The following is a 21927-nucleotide window of genomic DNA, read 5'->3' on the forward strand; positions in this document are numbered from 1 at the left end:
ATTGACATGAGGCTGTAGGTAACTGATTTATTATGGTCTCTGTGCAGTCAAACCCTTCTGCTCATGATCATCTGTATGCGCAGCCGCTGCTCAGCGCTAGCAACACTGCCTCAGCTCCACCTCAGATCATCAAGTATTATATTCTCATATGGAGTGGGCAACCTAGATCCCTGGCATGGGTAGTTCACGGTACGGTGCTCCTATGAGAATCTAATGCCACCACTGATACGACAGGTGGAGCTCAGGTAATTCAGGCGATGGGAAGCGGCTGTAAATACTGATGGAGCATCACTCGCTCACCTGCTGCTCACCTTCCGCTGTGCGGCTCGGTTCCTAACAGGCCAGAGTCTGGAACTGATCAGTGGCCCAAGGGTTGGGGACCCCTAAATCAAGAGACTTATATAGGAGGTGTGAGCTGGTTAAAGGAACCAACATAGAACGTTGTAGCACCCAAGCAACAGTAGCAGCAGGAATCCTAGGGACCAAGGAGCAAAGGATAGAAAAAAGCATTGAGAGCTGGAACCACTGACAAGAAATTACATTTGTAGAAACATGAATGCTGACAAATCTGTAGAATCAGGGAAGAAGTAGAAGGAATACCTCCTTCAGATGTCCCATCTGCTCCCATGTCCTCCCTTGGGCTCCCAGGAGAGCCTTTATGGTGAAGTCTTCAGAAGCCTCCTTCCACAGGAGAACAGAAAAGAACGGACCATTCACAGGGATGGAAAGGACAGCAGAGAGACTCACTCACATTGGCAGTTTAACAAAGAAATTAATTGAGAAAAAAGAGGCATGACTGCAATGTTGACTGGCAGAGATATTTGCACCACCTTGACCCCACTTTTGGAATAGCAATGATAAAAATTTATTGATAAATCCCTCTTGTCTGGATGTTCCAACCCCAGGGTCCTTCTGAGTGACCACTCACATGCTTCTTCTCAAACAAGCCCACGAAGGAGGTATCTCATGTAACAACAAAAGAACTAAAAAATATATGACCATAATAAGCAGTGTATCTGCCAGCCTCTTTGGCTCATGTACTATGTATGGGTCAAGTCATCATCATTCTTCCATAGGCTGCATGGAACAGGGGGATGTGGAAGAAAGTAGAGGGCAGTGATCAAGGCAAATGAACTTACAAGTGGGTGCAGCTGAAGATAGCCAGAAATTCTAGTCCCCAACTGAACACTGTCAAGATGAACGAATTCGACTGCTACCTATGTGGTCAGAATACTTGCAGAGGAAAATAGCTGATTTTTTTGGACAAAAGTGCAGAAGCAATTCAATGTAGGAAGGACAGCCCATTCAACAAGTGGTGCAAGAGCAATTGGACATCCATAAGCCAAAAACAACAATAATGAAAGAACTATGACTTAAGTGTCACACTTTACACAAAGAATTAGTTCAAATGGATTACAACCTAAAGGTAAAATGGAAAACTATAAAGTTTTTAGGAAAATAAACCAGAGAAAAATTTTCAGGAACTATGATTAGGTAAGGAGTCTGTAGATAGGACACCAAAGGCCCAATCAATAAAAGAAAATATGGAAACCTTGGACCTCATTAAAATTTAATATGCTGGCTCTGACATGCTACATACTGAGAGAAAATGTTGAAAACCACATATTTGACACAGCACTAGTATCTAGGATGTAGGAAGAATTCTCAAAACTCAACAATAAAAAACAGTGGCAAACTACAAAATAGCAACAATAATAAATGCTGGTGACATTGTGGAGAAAGTAGCTCACTTGTATGCTTATTGTGAATGAAGTAAAATGGTATAGCCTCTCTGGAAAACATGTTGACATTTTCTTAAGAAACTAAATGTGCAATCATTTTTAAAAAGTGAGAAATTTTTATTGCTGTTGCCATTTTGCCTTTATACTGATTCACAAAACACAGCAGAATGTCAAATTGTTATAATGCTAAGGCAATAAGTCCATTATTAGACAGCAACCCTCTCAATAATCTGTACCAAAATAATAAAATGTAAGGAGTCTATTTTCTAACTCTTTATTTTCTTTAATTTAATATATAATATCTATTTCATTAAACGATTATAATTTAGCCTTTCATCTCCTGTCCCTCGATAGCAAATTAAATTACTGCATTACACACAGAAGAAAATCAGAAGAGAAAACCAGTAACATACCAAGAGTCCTGTAAAATCATTTTATTTTCTGTTACATAAACATATTTCTTAGGTAATATTACCAGAGCAACCTATTTATGGGGTTTTACAGTTTAAGGTAAACATATATTTTTAAAGCTTATCTCTGTTATACAGAGTTGTGATACAAAAATGACTTATAGGCTACAGTTTTCAGAAAGCAGTTAGCTAGACTACCCCTGCTTTCAACTTTCCTATTGAAATCTATAATATGGCATGAGAAGATATGACTTAAAAAATCTCCTGATCAAAAAGCTTGACATCATCACAGGAATAGTTACTGTCCTCCACAGAGGGCCACCAGGATTTTTTCGTAATCTCCTTTGGTTTCATCCTGTTGATTAAAAACAGAGATATTTAATGCTACCTGAAACCACAATCAATATAAAGTATTTTTAAATTATAGAATAATTATTACATCAATGGGCTTAAGAGTTGTAGAACATACATCACAGTATGTCAAGTATCTAGGATTTTTGATAAGAATATTATCTATTTAATTAAATAATATAATTCATATGGCAGATAACTGATATTTGTATATTGATTACTATAGAAGAGTAACACCCGTCAAAATTCAGATCGTAAACTTCTCTGAGTTGACTGTGTTATGCGTCCAAGAATGAGATGCCACGCAGAGTCGAGTGAGGAGGGCACAGCATTCCTGAGGAACATCTGACTCACTTGCCAGAGAAAGGTAGAAACTTGTGATTTCCTCAATAGATTTTAGTTACTCATTATAAAGAACAAATTGCTTTGAGATAGTCACCTATCTTTCGATAACCTTAAAACCCTGACTTGACTTTATTTTTATTTCTTAACATTATAATAAGATCACATGAACATGCATTTTATCTCTTTTACATGACAAAATTAAGAAAATACTTAGACTAATAAGTGTTTAACCTGCTGATCAATATTTAGTACAAAACAAGTTACTGTATCTTCCTAGTAAAAATATTTTGGTTGCTAAAATTATGTATGAGAAACTTAATGTTTCTATGACTGCTGAATAATTTGAGTATTTTTTCAGTACAGAACTGACTAGTAGATTTTACCAGTGAAAGTAAAATTTACTTCTAAATTATATATCCTAATATAACAAATTAATTTTACATATGAAATTGATAGATGTAGTAAGTCAGCCTTTCCCTTTAAAGAGAACGGCTTCCCTTTAAGTTGCAAAAAGAATTATTATTTATGGAGGGTAGCATAATGAAAATCACAACATACCAGGATGGCCTGGCAGAGGGAGATGCCATACAGCTTCTGATAGCACGCTTTGATATCATTCATGTCAATTTCAGAACGGGAAACCATGATCCTGATCAACGTCTTATGACGTGTTCCCAAACCCTGTCCAAAAAAAAAATGAGGGTTAAGTGTCTCATATTCAGAGTGTACTCTTAATAAAGCAGGATACGGGTCTGAATGTGAAGCTTTTTTGTCCACCAATAGAGCCTCTATAGAGAAAATATCTCTACATTAAAATACACACACACACACACACACACACACACACACACACACACACAGATGCACTTTACATGGGTGGTAATAAAATGTCAAGAACCCAGTTGCTATATCGGTGGTATGTTAAGAGATTTTACAATCTCCAACTTGGCTTTCCACCATCCAGTTTTTCCTTCCTCTATGCAATAATTACTAATAAAGTGAACTATCTAAGTTGTAAATCTGATCACCTAATTCATCTATTTAAAATCCTTCAAGAGTCTTCTCAACCTTCCTTTATTCCTCCATCTCTTCTGCCCCTGCTCTCATCAGGTAAGTTCCTGTTCACTCACAGGTCTTAGTTTAGCTGAGAACAAGGCTACACTGATATCCAAAGTCTGGGATACTGGACACTCTTCTACTCTTTGACATTACTAAGTATTCATCATTACCCCTTGAATTAGTCCATTAAATAAGAGCAGACATGGGTTAAGGGACTGTACTGCCTACTACATAATAGCACAATGCCTATCATTTCATAAAGACTCTTTCCTCTTAATTGAATAGATATATCTCTCTCTAAAGACTTCCTTATTTTGGAGTTGCTAAGGGAATAAAAAAGACAACTTCCTAACCTTCACAGTACAAGTATACAGGTGTATAATATACAATGAGAGCTAGAGGATAAAGTTAAATTGGTTGAAGTGTATCTCAATATAGCTTAATAACACCTTCCAGTTCACTAGTCTTGGAACATTTCACAAGCTTAGAATGATATATTAATGCATGGCATGGAAGACAGAATAATAAAACACAAATGAAACTTTAAAAGGGGGAGATAGTGAAACTTACAACCTTAGCAGAAGCAGGTTACCAAAATCACACATTTAAAGAGAAATTATGCCACCCTTCCTGTGCTGACTCAGGTTTTATGTAAATCATGAGTAACACAAATTACCTACAAGCTCACCTTACCATCTTGGCTATAAAAATATAACAAATCTAATCATTTTGTTCTAATAAGGAAGTGTACTAGCCTCTTGCATTGAATGAAACAGTGATTCTTTTAATGGGAAAATATTGGGATGGCCAAAAAATCCATATGTTTTTTCTGCATAAAATAAAAGATATATTTTTCATTTTCACTAATAACTTTATTGATGTGGATATTTTGAGTATGTCAGCTATTTCCCATGTGGTGGAATGTTGATTGTTCTCAATTAATGTCTCAATTTTATCGCTATCAACTTCAGCTGGTCTACCTGACCATGGAGCATCTCCAGAGAGAAATCTCCAGCATGAAACTTCACAAATCACTTCTGACACATTCGATAGATCACAGCACCTTCTCCAGACACTGCACAAATCTCTTTGTGTTTCATTTGCCTTTCTCGAAATAATAAAGCATAATATGCCAAAAACATTGCTTATTTTCTTCCATCTTCAATATTAAAATGGCTACACAAAAATTCACCGATTTTGGTGGGATTTTTTTTAAATGTGCACTGATACGACAGATGTCACAATACAATTTAACAAAATTGTTTTGAATGAAGTAAAAGACAACTAAGTGCAGTGAGAGCCATCTGATGGAGAAAACAAATGAACATTTTGGCCAACCCAGTATTAATATTTGTATAATTCTCAAACAATCTGAGGCTTTATGGTCTCCCCACTGACAATAATCTTTCCCTAAACAAATTATGTAAGCAGAATCTTACCTTCATGGCCTGATGAAGCTTCTCAGCGAAGAACATTGGTTTGCTTGTGGCACACTTCGCTGCAAGAGAGACACATTTTAGTTGATATATTTACCACAAAGGAAGAAAAATGCATATGAAAGAAATAGGAGATTTAGAGTTTGGCAAACAAGATTCTATTTTCCACCCATTTCCCACCCCCCCTTCTCAGTATGGGATATTTGATGTATAAGATGGTGGTTTTGAATGTTCTTTCCCCAGACACCAACACCTATCTCCTTTTATCTTAAATACAAACAGTAGCAGCTTCCACAGTTCATTCTACCCTGAGGGTACTCTTCTTGGAAATAGGGAAATCAGTTGGTATTAAAGGCCATGTTGGCATATAATACATTTTTCATGTTGTAGTAAGAAAAAAAATTAAGTGCGATAGCACAGGTTGTAAAAGGCAATTGCCAAATTCAACACTAACAGGTGTATCAATTAGTAAGCTTCTCCAGTTTGCTACTCAAAGTGTGATCCATGGACAAAAAAATGGGCATTAGCTGGGGGCTAGTTAGAAATGCAGAATCCCAGGCTCCACATCCTACCTAGTAAAATCAGAGCTGCATTTTAACAAAATTTCCAAGGGTTCCACATGCGCATTATCATTTGAGAAGCATTGCCTTAGAGTGCAGGTTCCCAGCCCGAACTGGGCATCTGAATAATGTAAGAGAGCTTTGATATCTTTTCATTTTAAAGGCATTGTCAGAAGCTAGCAGAGAACTACTGAATCAAATTCTCTGGTGTTGCCTAAAATTATTCAATTGTCAAGTGACAGACCAGGATTTGATTCTGTCTTTCATTCCAAATCCCATGTTCTTAATGACCATGCTGACTGTCCCCTATGCTATGTCCAGCCTGGTGCATCACTTGGCATAAGTAGGGGCAGAGAAAGCATTTTCCACCTGCCTACCTTGTTTAAAAAGGAAATGCTATCTAGTTAAGGTCATTTAGCTAGTTATCTTACATTGCCATTATCTTACATGCTGCCTCTGTCTGAAGCATAGATAAACTATATCTGAGTTTTGTTTTTTGTCTTGTTCTATTTTGTTTTTTAAATAATGGGACAGCAATGATGATGCAATTTTCATATAGAAAATTCTTCTCTCTCTGGGACTACATACCGATTGTTACGAAGCATTTCTCGATGTCACCTTTCATCTCCAGTTCCAGAACTTTGTTCATGTCGTGCTGACTGTACTTGGTGTATCTCTGAAACACTGAATATGACATTTAAACTGAGACGTGCAGAATGCAACTTATTCTTTAGCAAACATTAGTAAAGTCGGGGAACTGACTCAAAGAACTCGTTGGGATGCCTGAACTTCAGAACACTAATTTTAAAACTACTTAATCAACTGAGCATATCTCAGAAACTTTATTTTCCCCTAGCAATGTAGCTCACATCGCTACTCTGGCACTCTTGTATATTTTGGGGAAGTTTTTGCAAGTGTTGACATTTATTAGAAATGGCGTATGATTGACAATCATAACACCTGGCACATTGGAGCTAAGGGCCATAGCAAATAGATCTTCCCTTATATAAAAATCTGTGCTTTAAGTTTCTCTTAATTTTAACATTAGAAATCAGGATGTTATTATAAGATAATGAACTGTGTCTTAAAATCATCATGACTTTTCATTTTCTATGGCTTCTAGCTGCTCAGAGCTAAATCTTGCCCTCAAAGGCAAGAACTCCTTTTTGTTTGTTTCTGGAGCATCTAAATACACTTTTTCACTTAGTCCTGAGTTGTTTGTTTCTCTTCATCATAATTTCCTTTGTCCTGTTGTATGTGTAGATTTTGTCACATCTGCTCCAAATATTTGGGGGGAGTAGAAATAGTAAAAATAATGAAATAATGTTCTACATACCAAAGTCACAAAAAGATGTTTCAAATAGTATAAAATGATCATTACACAAGGTTGAACAAATGCACAAGGATTATTAAGGGGCCAGGGGCACTCTGTGATATTCATTTGGTGTAGAAGTGATGCTGCTGATTAAGACTGTTCTCTTTCCTTTCTCTTATTTATCTTAAAAAATTGCATCTTCTATGAACAAGTTCCAGGACACACTTTTGTCTCCTCACCTCTGCGAAGGTGGGGGTAGCCTCTGGTGGTAAGAATGGTGTGGAACACGTTCACATCGACCCCTTTTCTCTTTTCTCCTGCTTCATACAATGCCTGTCAAGAAACGAAAATAAACACTTGATTACCTGCTGACTTGATGTCTGCACAAGAATGTTAGATTTCTTCAAAGCTTTCCTAGGCAGCTGCTTGGTATCCAATAGGATCAGAGTAGACAATGCTAAGACCCAAAGTTCCTTAAAGATAGGGACTTTATTTTGTTTGTCAAGTATCTTCCACAGTGCCACTCAAAGTACCTGGCAAACATTAGAGACTGAATACATCTTTGAAAAACAAATGTTTGATGAATTCAATGGCTTTAAGAATATATTCTGTACTAAAACAACTCCAAGGGCCTTTCTGATTTTCTTTTAATTGTTCAAGTACTTATTAACAAATGGTATTAAAAAATCAATAACTCAACCATAACCTATGTCTTGAATTTTGATGTTAGAATTTCTAGATTTAAATTTTGACTCTGCAACTTAATAACACTGTAATCTTAAATAAACAATTTAACTTTATTAAAGTATAGATTTTCCTCTTTTCTAAGTGAAAAACATAATCCCCTCCTTATTGTCACAAGTTGGTCTGTTAACTTTGAAACCTTAATTGCTAACATCCTCTTCAGTGACACTAATCCATGTAGCTGCCATAAATATACATCTAAGAGCTCTGATAGTCTTCACATGAGAAGCAGATTCAGAAATGTCACAAGCAAATAAGACATTTTTTTATGGACAATTATTCAAATACTTTTTTGTATGTTTGCCTAATTTCTATTAAAACAATGAAACTTCCAATGGACATAAGAATTTATTTTAGACTTTTTAAGCAAACTTATTTGATATATATGTGTTTATTCAGCAAAAAAGTTAATGAATGCCTATTTTATGTGCAAGATAACACAGAAAATGTACTGTTACAGTGAAGAGAGTGGGGATGGAGAAATAAGTTTCTATTCTTACTGACTCAGTGTGATGAATTTATAGAAAGATGCTATTCCAAAAGGAAGGCATATGAAAATAATCTTTTTCTGAACAGAAATTCCTGACCCAAAATGGCACACTTTTTCTAATGTTACCAGTGGATTGGTGTATTAATAACCAGCAAACTCACTGACATTATATAAAAATATACTTAAAAGTATATAAATGTTATTATAATTTTTCTATAATCATAATATCATTGTCATAGTACTTTTACAACATAAACTTTTATAAACAAACTATTCCAATGTTCTCTGTTAAAAGAATGTTAAATGTGCTTACTCTTTTCACTTGACTTAATAAAAAATACATTTCCCTTCCTAGTAAAATAAAAAATCAGAGTTTTCTCAACATAACAATTCTTAGTGATTACAAATCAAATTCTCATTGTTCTCTCTTAATCCTCTCAACCTTGTGAATAATGTGTAGATTATGGATCTATAGAAAACAACAAGACTACAGTTTTGTCTTAGACTGCTCAAGAACAGAATAGTGCACAACATTCATAGAAGAAACAATAGGTGTCCCTGGCCTCTTGAAGCATTTTAGACTTCCCTGCATGTGGTCATCCAGTGGTAACCTCACCGGAGGTAGGACTGTCAGAGGTAGGAAGGTGATTGAGGAGGATTGCTTACCCTGGCATCTGAATCAACCAAGGCTTCATTTACGCTGAGATCTTCATCTCTGTCACCCTGAAAAAAAATCCCATCGTCTTGGTAAGTTGTTTTCTACTATGTGACCACATGATTTGCTTAACTGACTTAAAATCAAGTAAGTAATATTCTTTGAGAAAGAGTTAATTGCTCATTTCTTGAGTGAGAGGAAATTTAAAATCTTACTCTTCATAAGAGAAGAGGCATTTTCTGAACCATCTGAGTTTTACCTTAGCAAGAAAGAGCAAAGCCTTTTGATAATCTCCAGAAGTATCTGAGGTGATGTCCTTAGCCAGATCTCTCTTCAATTCTGAAAAATAAGAGAAGTATATCTTTTCAGTAAATTAATGATAAATAATAGTGATAATTATAATATCTGATATTTCTATATGCATTGGCTTAAAATTTGTAATGTCAGATGTTCAATGACTTATGAAATACATTTCAAAATATTATCTTTTTAAAATAAAAATAGTGATATTGAAGCAAGTAAAACTTTAGATCATCAAATTTGTATCCTCTAGGGCAATAAAAGCAATTTACATAATACTGTGAATAAAAACCTACATTCATACAACTTTTGTTAATATAATATGAATATAACATAAGTATTAAATAACTAATTCTGAATAAACATGCCAGAATTTCAGCAAGGTGATGAATAGATGAACACTTATGTATAAGAACAAACCAGAGGTATTTGTTTAAACACAGATTATTTATTTACTTTAAAAAATCATATATATGTAATATAATTTAATTATGTGTGTACATACATATGCATATATAAATTTAACATTTTATTTCTGTAAATACGCTTACTTAACTATGCAAAATAATGCTCTATTAGGAAAAAATTAACCAAATTTATAATTAATTGGAAGATGGGGCAATTTAATAAACTATCATTGGACTGTATCTTGGGTAGAATGGGGAAATATGGATATTTACCTCCACAAATTATGTTTTATTGAACAAAACACTAAAAATAAGTCCCCTCTCAATTATTATCATTCATAAACAGATCTAAGATAAATACTGGTAATAAGTGCAGAAAATGAGGTTGAAAGCTTCTTTACTCTGATTCTTGTATTAAATTGCTCTGAAAACAATATGCAAGGGATGTTTTATTCTCTGTGCTTGGGATGAAAATCAAGCAGAAAGGCCCCCTGTGGAGCCACATATCTGCTTGGGAAACTAGAAAAGAACCACAGTGAAAGACCCAGCGCTGCTCGGACCCACTAACAGCCGCTTTACAGTGTTGAGCATGTCACTTAAATGAGATATTTCACTGAATAGATAAAATGAACCACGGCTGGCCTTTCATCCCTATGGATCCAACTAGAGGTAAAGAATAAGTGAGTCATTTATGTTCATAATGGCAAATTTCATAATAGTAAAAGTTTCCATCATAGGATTATAAGCACCTAGCTCTTTAGTTTTTCAAGGACAAATGGAGAGTGTTTTTTGTTTGTTTTGGAAGCTTTTTATTTTTTATCTTTATAAAATAAAAGCAACAGAATTTTTTAATGAAATAAATCTCAGTTTAATAGAACATGTTTTTAGAAAATATTTTTAGAAAATTCTTTGAATTCAATGCCTTGAATTGAGTTTTCCATTACAATAACACCATGGCCATTTGCCTTAGACATTTTTGATTGAAGGACAAATTGATGAGGGTTGGACATCATCTCCCTTATCAGCATATTAGCAGCTTGAATGCTATATGGTAACAGTGTGTGATTACAGTAGACTCGTGCCAAACAATAAAGAAATATTTTAGAATGCAGAGTTTCCAAAGCCCCCATAATTAAATTCACATTCAATTTTAAGAAAAGCATATCAGATTTCCTTTGTCAACTAAGGCACTTGGGCTGCTGGACATTAGAACTTACCATCTCTGTAGACTCTGTTAATTTCTCTGATTTCTCTGTTAGTTCTTGAGGCCAAAATTTCATTCAGAGTGTCTTCATCAGTTCCAAGACCCTGGATTGAAAGAGAAGAAAAGAAGAAATGTAGGAAAATATTTTTCTGAGAGCATTAACTAGTTTATGTGTCCCAACATTCGTGTGAATCTGGCATTTAGTAAATTTCCCACAATATTTAGTAACTACACTTAGCTCTATTAGTATATTACTCTAGAAACAAAATGGGTTTAAAGCCAATATTTTTAACAAAGATACAGATACATGCCCTGAGATATATGAGATATATGTCCTGGCCGGTGTGGCTCAGTGGATTGAGTCAGTCTGCAAGGCAAAGGGTGGCTGGCTCAATTCCCAGTCAGGGCACGTGCCTGGGTTGCAGGCCAGGTTCCCAGTAGGGAGCACAAGAGAAGCAACCACACATTGATGTTTCTCTCCCGCTCTTTCTCCCTCCCTTGCCCTCCAAAAATAAATAAATAAAATCTTTAAAAAATAAAATAATAAACTATTTTTTAAAAAGTGAGATGTTGTGACACGTTGATGAAGGCAGAAATAACACAGCTATGAATGCCAACATTCATTAATTAACTTATTCATGCATCTTATTCCCATTAATTGGCAGTACTAGACGGGACAGTCTTATCCTGTACTAGACGTTGAGGATACTAGTGGACTTGACCTACACATTCTTTTCAATAAAAGAGTTTTGCTTAAATCAGGTGATTTACCTTCATGGCAGCACGGAGCTCATCAGCATCAAACTGGGCTGGAGTTTTTAATAGAGCCAAAACGACCTCCTCGAGGTGACCTGTAAGGGCTTTTCTCAGAGTTTCATCCAAGGGCTATAACAAAGAAAGTAGAATCAGAACTCATAATAATTAACACGCTAGCTTACACAGCACTGCAGGGTTACCTGACCTTTAGATAATCTTATTGCTGATTCCTAAACCCAACCATCTTTAGAGCTGCTCCTTTTGCATATAAAAGGGACCAGATAGTTAGAACGTTATCTTTATCTTTTAGAGTAATTAGAATATTTGCCTGAATTCATTGATAACTTCTTCAAGAACAGGGTTCTCAATATTTTATAAGGGGGAGAAGCCACAAAGCTCAAACCACAGGGTTGTCTATTAATAAAAACAATGGTAAGAATACTGAAAAAATACATAATGTATTAACAATTTCTCCAAACTTTGAGGTTTGTACTGTTCAAATAGCACTCTTATCAGACATTGACATAGTTTTTTCATTGTATTTTTAAAAAACCACTAACCATATTTGGTATGAAAAAGAAATAAAGCTTACTTTTAAAGTAATGTAGACCAAAAAAAAAGGCCACATACTAAACCTGATAAGTTCAGGTGAGGCCTGCATAGACAGCCCTACACACTCAGAGGCAGAAAGTAAGCACATAGGGTGGTCCGAACATAAGAATTCCTAACTACCAACAGGTCAGGGCAGGTAGTCAGGACCTAGGCTTTAACTTCCTGGACTAAGGTCAGTCTTGACCTAAAGTAGCCTGTGTAATGACTTTTGCATCTAAGATAACATACCTAGGAAATGTCACAATAATCTCCTCTTCCAGACCCCTCAGGGCACAACCTCCCCGCACAGAGCACTAGATCACGGGACCCCTCATAGTTATCTCATTCCCCAGCATAACATCTCTATGTGCTGTAAATGTGAGTTAACTATTCTCTGCCCACCAGTGAAAAAGAGGTCTGTCTCTTCATTCTACTTTTTATCCAGTCCCAGAGATTTCCCTGTTTTGCCTTCTTCTGCCCCCTTAAACCACTGAATTTCATGTAACCCTCCTTATACCTTCTTCTTCAATTCTAATATAAAATAAGCTGCAAAACTGTTGAGATTTTGCTTCCTGGTAATTGTTGTTAGTTTGGTTCAGATAAACTAATAAAAATTCCCTACAGGTTCTGACATTTCTTATGTCAATTGCAGAAGTATATATATACACATATACATATGCATATACACATATATATATACATACACACACAAATATATATAAATGTGAAGTTTATATATATATAAACTTTAAATTCAAAAACTCATTTGAAATTTTAGCAGAAGACACATTTCAATCAGAACATGTTTCAATCAGAACACATTCCTTATTGCCAATAATAATCTCGATATTTGTTATGTTGAAATCAAAGACATCTCAATAGAGAACACCACATCTACCAAGAATTTACACCAATACAACCAATGTATGAAATCAGTAAACTTGCCAGAACTGATTTGATTGAAACCAAGTGGATAAATACTGCAATCCCAGTCTTACTTGTAATGGGAAAATGGTGTTAGAAACTGAAAGAACTAAGTAACCATGCTTGGAAATCCATATTTAATACAAATACATCTAAAACTAAACATCTAAATTTCCCACTCCAACCCACCTTTCCGGTCTCCTGGAGGTAAGCTGCTTTGATCTGCTGACGCTGCGCATTGTTTCTCTTAGTTAGAATGTCGATGATGGTTGCTTCATCCACACCTGGAAATAAAGGGTGGCTTGCCTTGTATTTTATTTATTTAATTTATTGATTTAAGAGAGAGAAAGAGAGAGAGGGAGAGACATTGATTTTTGTTGTTCCATTTAGTTATGCATTTTGTGGTTTTTTCTTTTATGTGCCCTGTCTGAAGATCGAACCCTACAACCTTGGTGTGTTAGGAAGACACTCTAACCAACTGAGCTATCTGGTCAGGGCAGCAGCTTGCCACTTAAAATCAACTTTTTTCTTCATCAGTAACTGACATTAAATGATTCATTATCAAGATGTTCTGAATGAAGTCCTTAACAAACCAAGAAATATGAATTACATAGATGCAACAGTACATATCAAAGGGAAGTGCTTGGGATGACACTCTTCCTATTTGAATGCAAAAGGAAGAGGAAACTGTCCCAGGACCTCAGTGTCAGAGTGTTTGATCTTAGTTCAAACCTGAAATGTGAGCAGAGGTATTGGTTTCAGCATTGAGTTTATGGTAGAAATGAGCTGTTGTAGAAGCAGAGAGTCTACAAAGTCAACCAAAATTTTTTAAATGATAAGAAAAGATATATAGCTTTGTCGGACAAAAAGTCCTTTTATCTTCAAGATGAAACAGACTTTTTCCACTGCCCATGACTGTTTTTCAATAGCCATTCAAACAGCCATTCTGAAACGTGCAGGAGGGGATTGTCTGGGAAAGATGTGATCACCTTTAACCATTATTGCTTTCTGCAGGGCGGCAACATCCGAGGATGGATTGAAGCTGGGATAGGGGCTCACTGCAGACCCAGGACCACCTTTGGATCCTTTCACAGTATTCTGTGGATGAGAGAGAAAAAAAATTAATGTCCATTCACTCCTACTAATTTCTCTTTTAATATTTAACCAAGTTATTTTATTATCATTTGACTTACGATATATTCCTGCTCTTCATTTTCAATAAACCAGGCCTGCTTGAGGAATTCATTTACCATTGCCATTTTTAAAGGAGTTTCTGGAAAGAAAACAGATGCTTTTACAAACCATAAATCCACCACACATATACACCACTCCATTCCTTCACATACACAAGACATAGAGTAGCCTTGAATTTACTTTCCAGGATGTTACTCTTAGAAGCATAATAAAATGCTGGATGTAAGTCTTTTTAAAAGGAGAGTCTTACCCTTGAACAGAAACCTAGAGCCTCCACTCAGAAATCTGGATCTTTCTTTGGCATGTTCAGTCCGGACTTTCAGGGATCAGATGACTACTACAAAGCATATAGGCTGAAGAGAGAAGCTGGTGATTCACTTCACTGCTCCAAATTTACAGATCATTTACTATATGCCAAGCACTGAGGGGTGCAAAAAACATCAAAACCTCCTCCCTTGCTCCCATGAACATAAGTTCATGTGTGCTCTCGGTGGGAAAACACAAAAGCTAAGGAAACTTTTTAAAGGAGATTCTGGCTGATCTGAGCCTCTCTTGAAATGAATCCGGATTAACCAGGCAGAAAAGTTAGAACAAAACAAAGGGACACTTCATATTTGGGGAGCTGAAAGAAGTTCACTGGAACACAAAGTGTTGACAGAAGCTCCAACCTAGAAGTTTAAATGTGTCCCCGACTAAAGCTTTGGGAAAACATTAGTAAATTTTTAAAAAGAAAGCAATATGATTCCATTTATATGCCAAAAATAGTACCCATCCTCTATCACAGAGAATGCCTAAGAGAGGGCAAGATGGAAGATTAGAAATATTTAGTAAAGCCACTAGAGAATCTACGTAGGATCCATAGATTGGAATCAGAAACAAAAAAAAAGCATAATATTTACATTTGTAAGGTAAAGTAATCTGAGACAATCTGCAGGAGTTGATTTAGACTTAAAACTCTATTCATAAAAAGAGATCCAGGTGCTGTTTCCCCACCAAATAATTCAGTATCTTTTTTCATTCCTTGGTACAAAATTATTTTAGCACTTAGAGTGCTCCCATTTCTTCCTATCTGAGCTGTTCAAAATACCAGGCCTACATGTTTTTCCACCCAACACAAAAAACTGGTAAATGGATTATTTTATAGCAGGTGCTTGGCCCCAACAGGAAGCATTAGGGTACAATTGCAATATGGCTTCCCTTTTTTTGGTAAACTCTATGTTAAAGGAAATTTCTTGATTTGCTACCATAGTTCAGGAGTGATTTTACGGAATCAACCATGTATATTTTGGGAAACCTGAAGTGTGTTATGTACAAAAGAAGCTGCCAGTGATCCTTTCTGTCTCAGGGTGTGTTTTTAGGAGCCTATGCTCAACATCTAGACTGATTATCTCTCCAGATCCTCTCGTTTTCCCCTCTGGAGACTCTTCTCATGAATACAACTGGGGGAAAATGGAAGGATAATCTAGCCCATTTCAGATTTTGACGGGAAGCTAAAAGACTCATGAGAAGTGAAACCTGTAACCAGATTTTTTACAGCTTGTTCAGACAATGTATTTCAATCCATACCTGCTGAAAAATAACAGCAATTGCAGGTAATAAGATTAAATACAGGAGGGAAATACTATCTAAAGCAGAAACTTTCTCTACTTAATTATTATGCGGATAGTCCAAACTACTACTATTCTGTCATCTGTGAAAAGAACTAATACATTGTACACTTATTTCATCTCTTCCAACCCCAGCAACTGAAAAGTTTAAAGTTGTTTCCTAAGGTAAAGTCATGATGTACAATTTTGCACAAGGTTTTACTTCCTATTGCAGACATAATTGGGTGTAATTGCCATTGGCATGCAGAGAATTTCATTTTTCTATTGCTTAATTGGCACATCCAAAATCTCTAGCAATTTTGGCAAGGTTTCAAGTATTTGAAATTTCCATCTTTATCATCTCATCCATGCCTTTTATGAAGTGGAATTCTCAAAATGGGCAATGTGATCACTCATGAATCCTCGAAAAAGTACTTTTCCACAGTTATAGAAATATGTGTTCAAGTATCTCCACTCTTTTCAATTAGAAAATAAAAACTTTGAAAGAGATAAAGGATTAAGAATTAGGTCAAATATAATTTCAAAAATGAGACTCATAACTTCAAAAAAATTTCATGAGAACTTTCCCATACCTCACCTATTTTTTTCACTTCTAAGAAAATCCTGACATAGGCATCACTTTCTTAAAAAATAAATTTGAGAAAGCCTTAGAAAATGTTATCATCTATTAATTACATAACACAAAAATGAAAAAACAGAGCAATTGAATAATTTATTTGTCATAACAGTGTCCGCAGAGGAGACAGCTTTGGAACACAGCCTGAGCACCTAGACTTCAGTCTGAAGCCGTTGGTGTGGCCTGGAAGAGAAAAGCAGCCCAGGTGGAATGTATCTCGGAGAAGCAATCAGAGGAAAAGGGGATCTCAACTAAGCCAAATTAGATTCACTAGCTTTTAACAAATCTTAAAGAAACAAGAGTTTTTGCCAGATGTCAGAAACTGCTCTAAAGGAATTTTAGGAATTGTCAGGTACTGTTAGTTAAATGCCCAAAGTGAACTGCATGTTTTAACAGAAACTCTCAGCAGTTACGACACTCCTTCGAAATTCCAAAGCAAAATATTTTGCCCCAAAACTGCTGTCAAACCATTCTGTCTGTTCAGTATCTACCTTCCACATGAAAACCAGCATTTTGTACTTGACAGAACACATTCAGTCATTTGGAGTGGCACTTGCTTAATTGTAAATATATGATGCACGCAAAAGGGTTTTACTAACTGCCAAATGTTACACAAATGTCAGACAGTATTATTATTCGAAGAAGGGTCTGGTCCAGAAAATAGGCTTGTACAATCGAAAAATAATTTAAATAAGTCTATGAGTTCACAAAAGATTTCCTTTTCTTCTGTCTTTTTTTGAGTTACAATGTTTAGAACTTATGCTAAGTATTTAAGGGTTTATTTTAATAACTTACCTTGGTTCAATATATATATTTAATCTGGCTACTAAATAGTTCTGAAACCAAGTTTATCTCAGCCCTTAACATCAGCTCATTTGGAGAGGAAGTTGGCCATAAGCTGACCTACATGGGAATTAACAATATTCCAGATTTCTTCTGGTTAATGAATTGTTTGTACTCTCACACTGCCTACCAATCTCATTTATCAGTGGATAAATGGGTAGCTTTCTAGACATGAACATTTTTTTGGTATATTCATGTGTCATAAGAAAGCTCTCTCCATCTCACTGAGCAAGGAATTCAACAAGCTAAGTATGCACAAAAAGTGTGCCCGAGATGTTAGAGAGGGGTCCGTGTTTGCTAAATGTAAGAAAAAGGTATTCCCAGAAGTGATACATTATCAATAGCACCAACTGAACAGTTTGAGAACACCAGGCTTGTTGCATTAATTTGTTGATTAACTTTCTGAAGGTTTGAAATTACCATAAAAGAAAAGTTTGCTTTTTTAAATCTCTATTTCTATCTCTGCCAGCCTCATGAAAGGCTACTTCCAGAATTAGTGACAGAGGAAGCCGAGTTCTGTGGCCTATCCTGCCTTCCTGATGGCCCGCTGAAGGGTCAGAGCTCTACCCTGGTGGCGGCTCTGATTCCTCTTTGCATAGGACAATGTCATGACTGCAGTTTTCTACCTGAGAAAATGGTGTTATTTTCGGGAAGTTTTCTAGATACCAGCTGCAAGCATCAAAGCGTACATAAATTCCTACCTTTTGATTCCAAAATATTGTACATTCTTTTAAACTAGTGAGCAAAAGCACCGTGACAAGATCACTGTTATTTCTAACAGCTCACAGTTGAGAATCAAATGCATTCACAGCCAATCCACACACGCTGTGGCAGTTTTGCCACAGCCGGAGGGAGTTTGTATTTCAGTGCTTTGTCTTGGCACAGTTTTTTTCCTCGAATATATATTTCACAAGCTCCTTTCACACCTACTCGTGGGAGAGAAGTCAATTAGGCTATACAATGGCATAGCTTGTGAAGAACCACATTATGAAAAGTAGTCCCATAACCGTTTTTGTTCTAGGCCTTTGAATAGGGTGTTCCCTTTGCCCGGAATGCTGTTTTCTCCTCCGCCCCCATGGCCCTTTGTCTAACTATTGCTTCTGAGTGAGGACTCAGCACAGACCTCTTTATGTCCCCCAGAAAGCCTTCATTAGTTCAGCTCTGGATTGGGTGACCTTCTGGGCTCTCCCAAAACACCCGGCCTTTAGCCCTAAGACAGCCCCTACGATTCTGCACTAACACTTTGAGTAGCTGTGTTTACAGCAGCCTTCCATGAAGGCAATGCTGATGTACAATGCATCCTGTCCCTCCAAACCCTGGCAAAATGCCTGGTATTTAGAATGTTAACAAGCATTACTGAATGAATAAACAGTGTATGAGTGCTAATTATTCAGGGAAAAAAATCTATGCTAATTTAATAAATGTTTCTACCCATAACTATAGGATACAAAAATAAGCCCTATTTCGATTCTCTTTGACTGATTGTATGACCTCTAGAAAACATTTATCTTCTCTAGGGGTCTTCATTTGTAAACAGAAGACCATTGGAATAGATAGTATCAAAAATGCATGTTAGCTCTGAAGTGCCAAACTTAAATCTCGCCTCAAGTGAATGGAAGTGGAGAAAATCAGCACCATGAAGGTATTATATAAATTGTACCTGTTCTGATCTTTCTGATAAAAATCTGCCCCATTTTATAGACAGAGGAACTCATTTACTCCAAAAACTGCTTTTATCATTGAAAAATAATAGGTTCATTGCTTTAGCTCCAATTGTTAAAGTAAGTCATAAATTAATGGGTCTAGAGAAAATTAAGAACAACTAGCTCAGCAAGCTAACGTCACATACAGAAATCACCGCTTGCAGATCTTCTGATTTAAAAAGTATTTAATAAGCATGAGACTCTAGCTGACTATTTTGACAACATCAGTCCAATGCTGGCTAGCTGCCAGCTATGGTTACCACCCAGGGCTTGGGTGGTATCAAACTTCCGGAGAAGAGGCCATTTCAGAATTATGAAACCAGCGTTTCGCCACATTTGAATCATTTTGCAATGTGCCTTCTCCTCCGGCCACCAAAATACATTCATGAAGACAGGGGAATATTACTTTTTCAAAGTCTATGCATAATTTCAGACATAAACAAGGCAAGAGAAAAACACATCTGTCCTAATTAGCTAGCATTGAAAAGTTATAATTAAGCCATCGGATTTAACATTCAAAATGGGCTAAGAGAAAAATTCTTGAAGGGACATTTGCAATGCACAATAGTCAGGTATATGGTTATGATTCAAAATCTTTTACCTTGGCAAATACCCAACACCCGTAAAAACTCTACTTTAAACTTGCTCTGCACTTTTCTAAGGAGTCTTATGGCCATTACCTCATTCAACAATCAAGACGCTTCTCAGAATGACTTTCAGATGACTCATCCGGCATTCCCAAGGGTGACTTATCTGACGCCCTCAGAAACTGTTGCCTTGCCCTAGGTTTGCACATCAGCACTTGAAAAGTCTGCTGATGACACAGAGACTACAGAAATAAGAAGGTGTCCACACCCTCTTTAAATTAAATGATTAATTAACAGATCCTCTTATTTATTTCCATAGCATAAGTAAAAATAACATTAATTTCAAAGTGTTAATTACAAAGGGCATGATACCACTATCAGGTCTGAATCTATTTGGTTGTCCTTACAAGAGAAAATGAAGGATGTCAACCATGCTATTTGGAAACAGTTCCCTTAAAACCACCCTGGCCTGGCTCCCCCACAGGCACCCCCTACTTCATGTGTTCCATGTGGGGCACACAGCTCCTGGAAACTCATGACTTATAAGAGGAAAACACATTCTTCCCTTCTTCTCCATGGTAACTCACCAACAGTACAACAAGCCAGTATTAATTACTAAGCAAACTTATTATTTTTTAAAATCATATATCTTAATTATGTGAAACGAAACACTACAATTTGTGATTCCCAAAATACAAATATACAGCGCAATTTTACAGAAAGATTTATCAAAACATATTAAGCACTACTAGTGATAAATCCTACAGAAGCAGTAACATGTAACATCATGTTGGGAAAAGTTTTCAAAACAACCAAAACTAACTCAAAGGCAAACCAAGACTTACCTTTTTTTCCCACCTCTTCCAAAGAACTAAAGAGAGATTCTTCTCTGAAAGTTTCTCGGCAGAACTGAAGCCTTGGGCTTCTGATTTTATAGAAGTTGAAAGGAGACCACACCCAGCAACCAGCAGTTAAGTAATTGGCTGACTTTTGTTTGCAATACGTGGCTCAGCCTTGTCCAAAAAAACAAAGTGAAACAAGTCTTGCAAAACTACTCATAGTTGACAGCCTAAAGGGAAGGAAGCAGAGGGACAGATTTTCTTTTTCCGTCTGTAGTTTTTCCTCCAGATGGTGTAGAATGCAGTGGGTTTTAAAGTCTGCAGTACTGTGTGCTCCAATCCTGATACCAATGATTGACACTTTATTTTTAGTTAAATAGATTTTAAATGAAAAATGTTTAAACTTCAAAACAAAACAACCCAGAGCAAAACTTTTTAAAAAACCCTTTTAGTTGGCATCTCAGTTCCATCATTTATTATTATGTGATCTTGGGGACAAACGTCTTTAATTTTTCTGAGCCTATTTCTACTTTTGTAAAGTGGGGATAATATACTCCAGGCTGCCTAGCTACTGAAGTTCTTGTGACAGTTTAGAAATAATGTATATTTATAAATTCTAATGCTACACAGTGCTGAATAATTTTCTATTTATATTTCGCTAGCATTTTTCCTGGCTTTAAAATAAGACATTTAGTGCTTAGATATAGGTTGTTGATATAAACAAGAAATACAAAAGAAATGAAACTCTAGATTGACCCACAATTTTGAAAAAAGTGATTGCTCAAAATGTGATTATTATGATATTCAAAATAAGTATTGGCACTGTAGGAAGGTCTACTTACAGTAATTCATTTGTAGGAAACAATTTTATATAAACTTTGATACAAACAGATCCTTGACATTCTCAGGGACACTAAACTAAACACTAAACTAAACACTAAACACTAAACTAAAACTATAAATTGAAAGAATTTATGGACTAGTAACCATTACAGAACAGGTACTATAAGAAATTTCCCACCTGGTGCAAGGAAAGGAAATATGTTCTAATAATCTCAATGGTGATTCATTTTTATTCTTCAGGAAATCTTACAAAATATTCTACGATGTTCCCATTGAACAAGTATGGCCTCTCCCTCAGCATCTATTTCAGTCCAGGCTCCACTTCAGTGAGAAGTTCTCTTCCTCTTTTTCTCATAGATGTCTCAGGTATTTATATATATGTTAGGTTTAGAAAAATCAGTGAAAA

At 36.0% G+C, this 21927-nt stretch overlaps 1 protein-coding gene across 2 annotated transcripts in view; it reads right to left on the reverse strand.

Moving 5' to 3' along the window:
• Positions 1-2161: 2161 nt before the first annotated feature.
• Positions 2162-21927, reverse strand: part of ANXA1 (annexin A1) — a 31981-nt gene continuing 12215 nt past the window's right edge. Inside the window, exons 2-13 of one of the 2 annotated variants that reach the window (XM_053656530.1) lie at positions 14483-14554; positions 14279-14387; positions 13479-13573; positions 11790-11903; positions 11032-11122; positions 9367-9446; positions 9119-9175; positions 7458-7551; positions 6492-6587; positions 5347-5405; positions 3407-3529; positions 2162-2507 (exon numbers count right to left, since the gene is read on the reverse strand). In XM_053656530.1, coding sequence (XP_053512505.1) covers positions 2451-2507; positions 3407-3529; positions 5347-5405; positions 6492-6587; positions 7458-7551; positions 9119-9175; positions 9367-9446; positions 11032-11122; positions 11790-11903; positions 13479-13573; positions 14279-14387; positions 14483-14548 — 1041 coding nt within the window. In that variant the 5' untranslated portion in view covers positions 14549-14554 and the 3' untranslated portion in view covers positions 2162-2450. Of the gene's footprint in view, positions 2508-3406; positions 3530-5346; positions 5406-6491; positions 6588-7457; positions 7552-9118; positions 9176-9366; positions 9447-11031; positions 11123-11789; positions 11904-13478; positions 13574-14278; positions 14388-14482; positions 14588-21927 lie in introns of those variants that run through there. The other variant, XM_053656529.1, reaches the window with a different exon arrangement.

The sequence above is a fragment of the Artibeus jamaicensis genome, unplaced genomic scaffold (assembly GCF_021234435.1).
Source record: "Artibeus jamaicensis isolate MK-2021 breed Jamaican fruit bat unplaced genomic scaffold, CSHL_Jam_final scaffold_1964, whole genome shotgun sequence".
Taxonomy (NCBI): domain Eukaryota; kingdom Metazoa; phylum Chordata; class Mammalia; order Chiroptera; family Phyllostomidae; genus Artibeus; species Artibeus jamaicensis.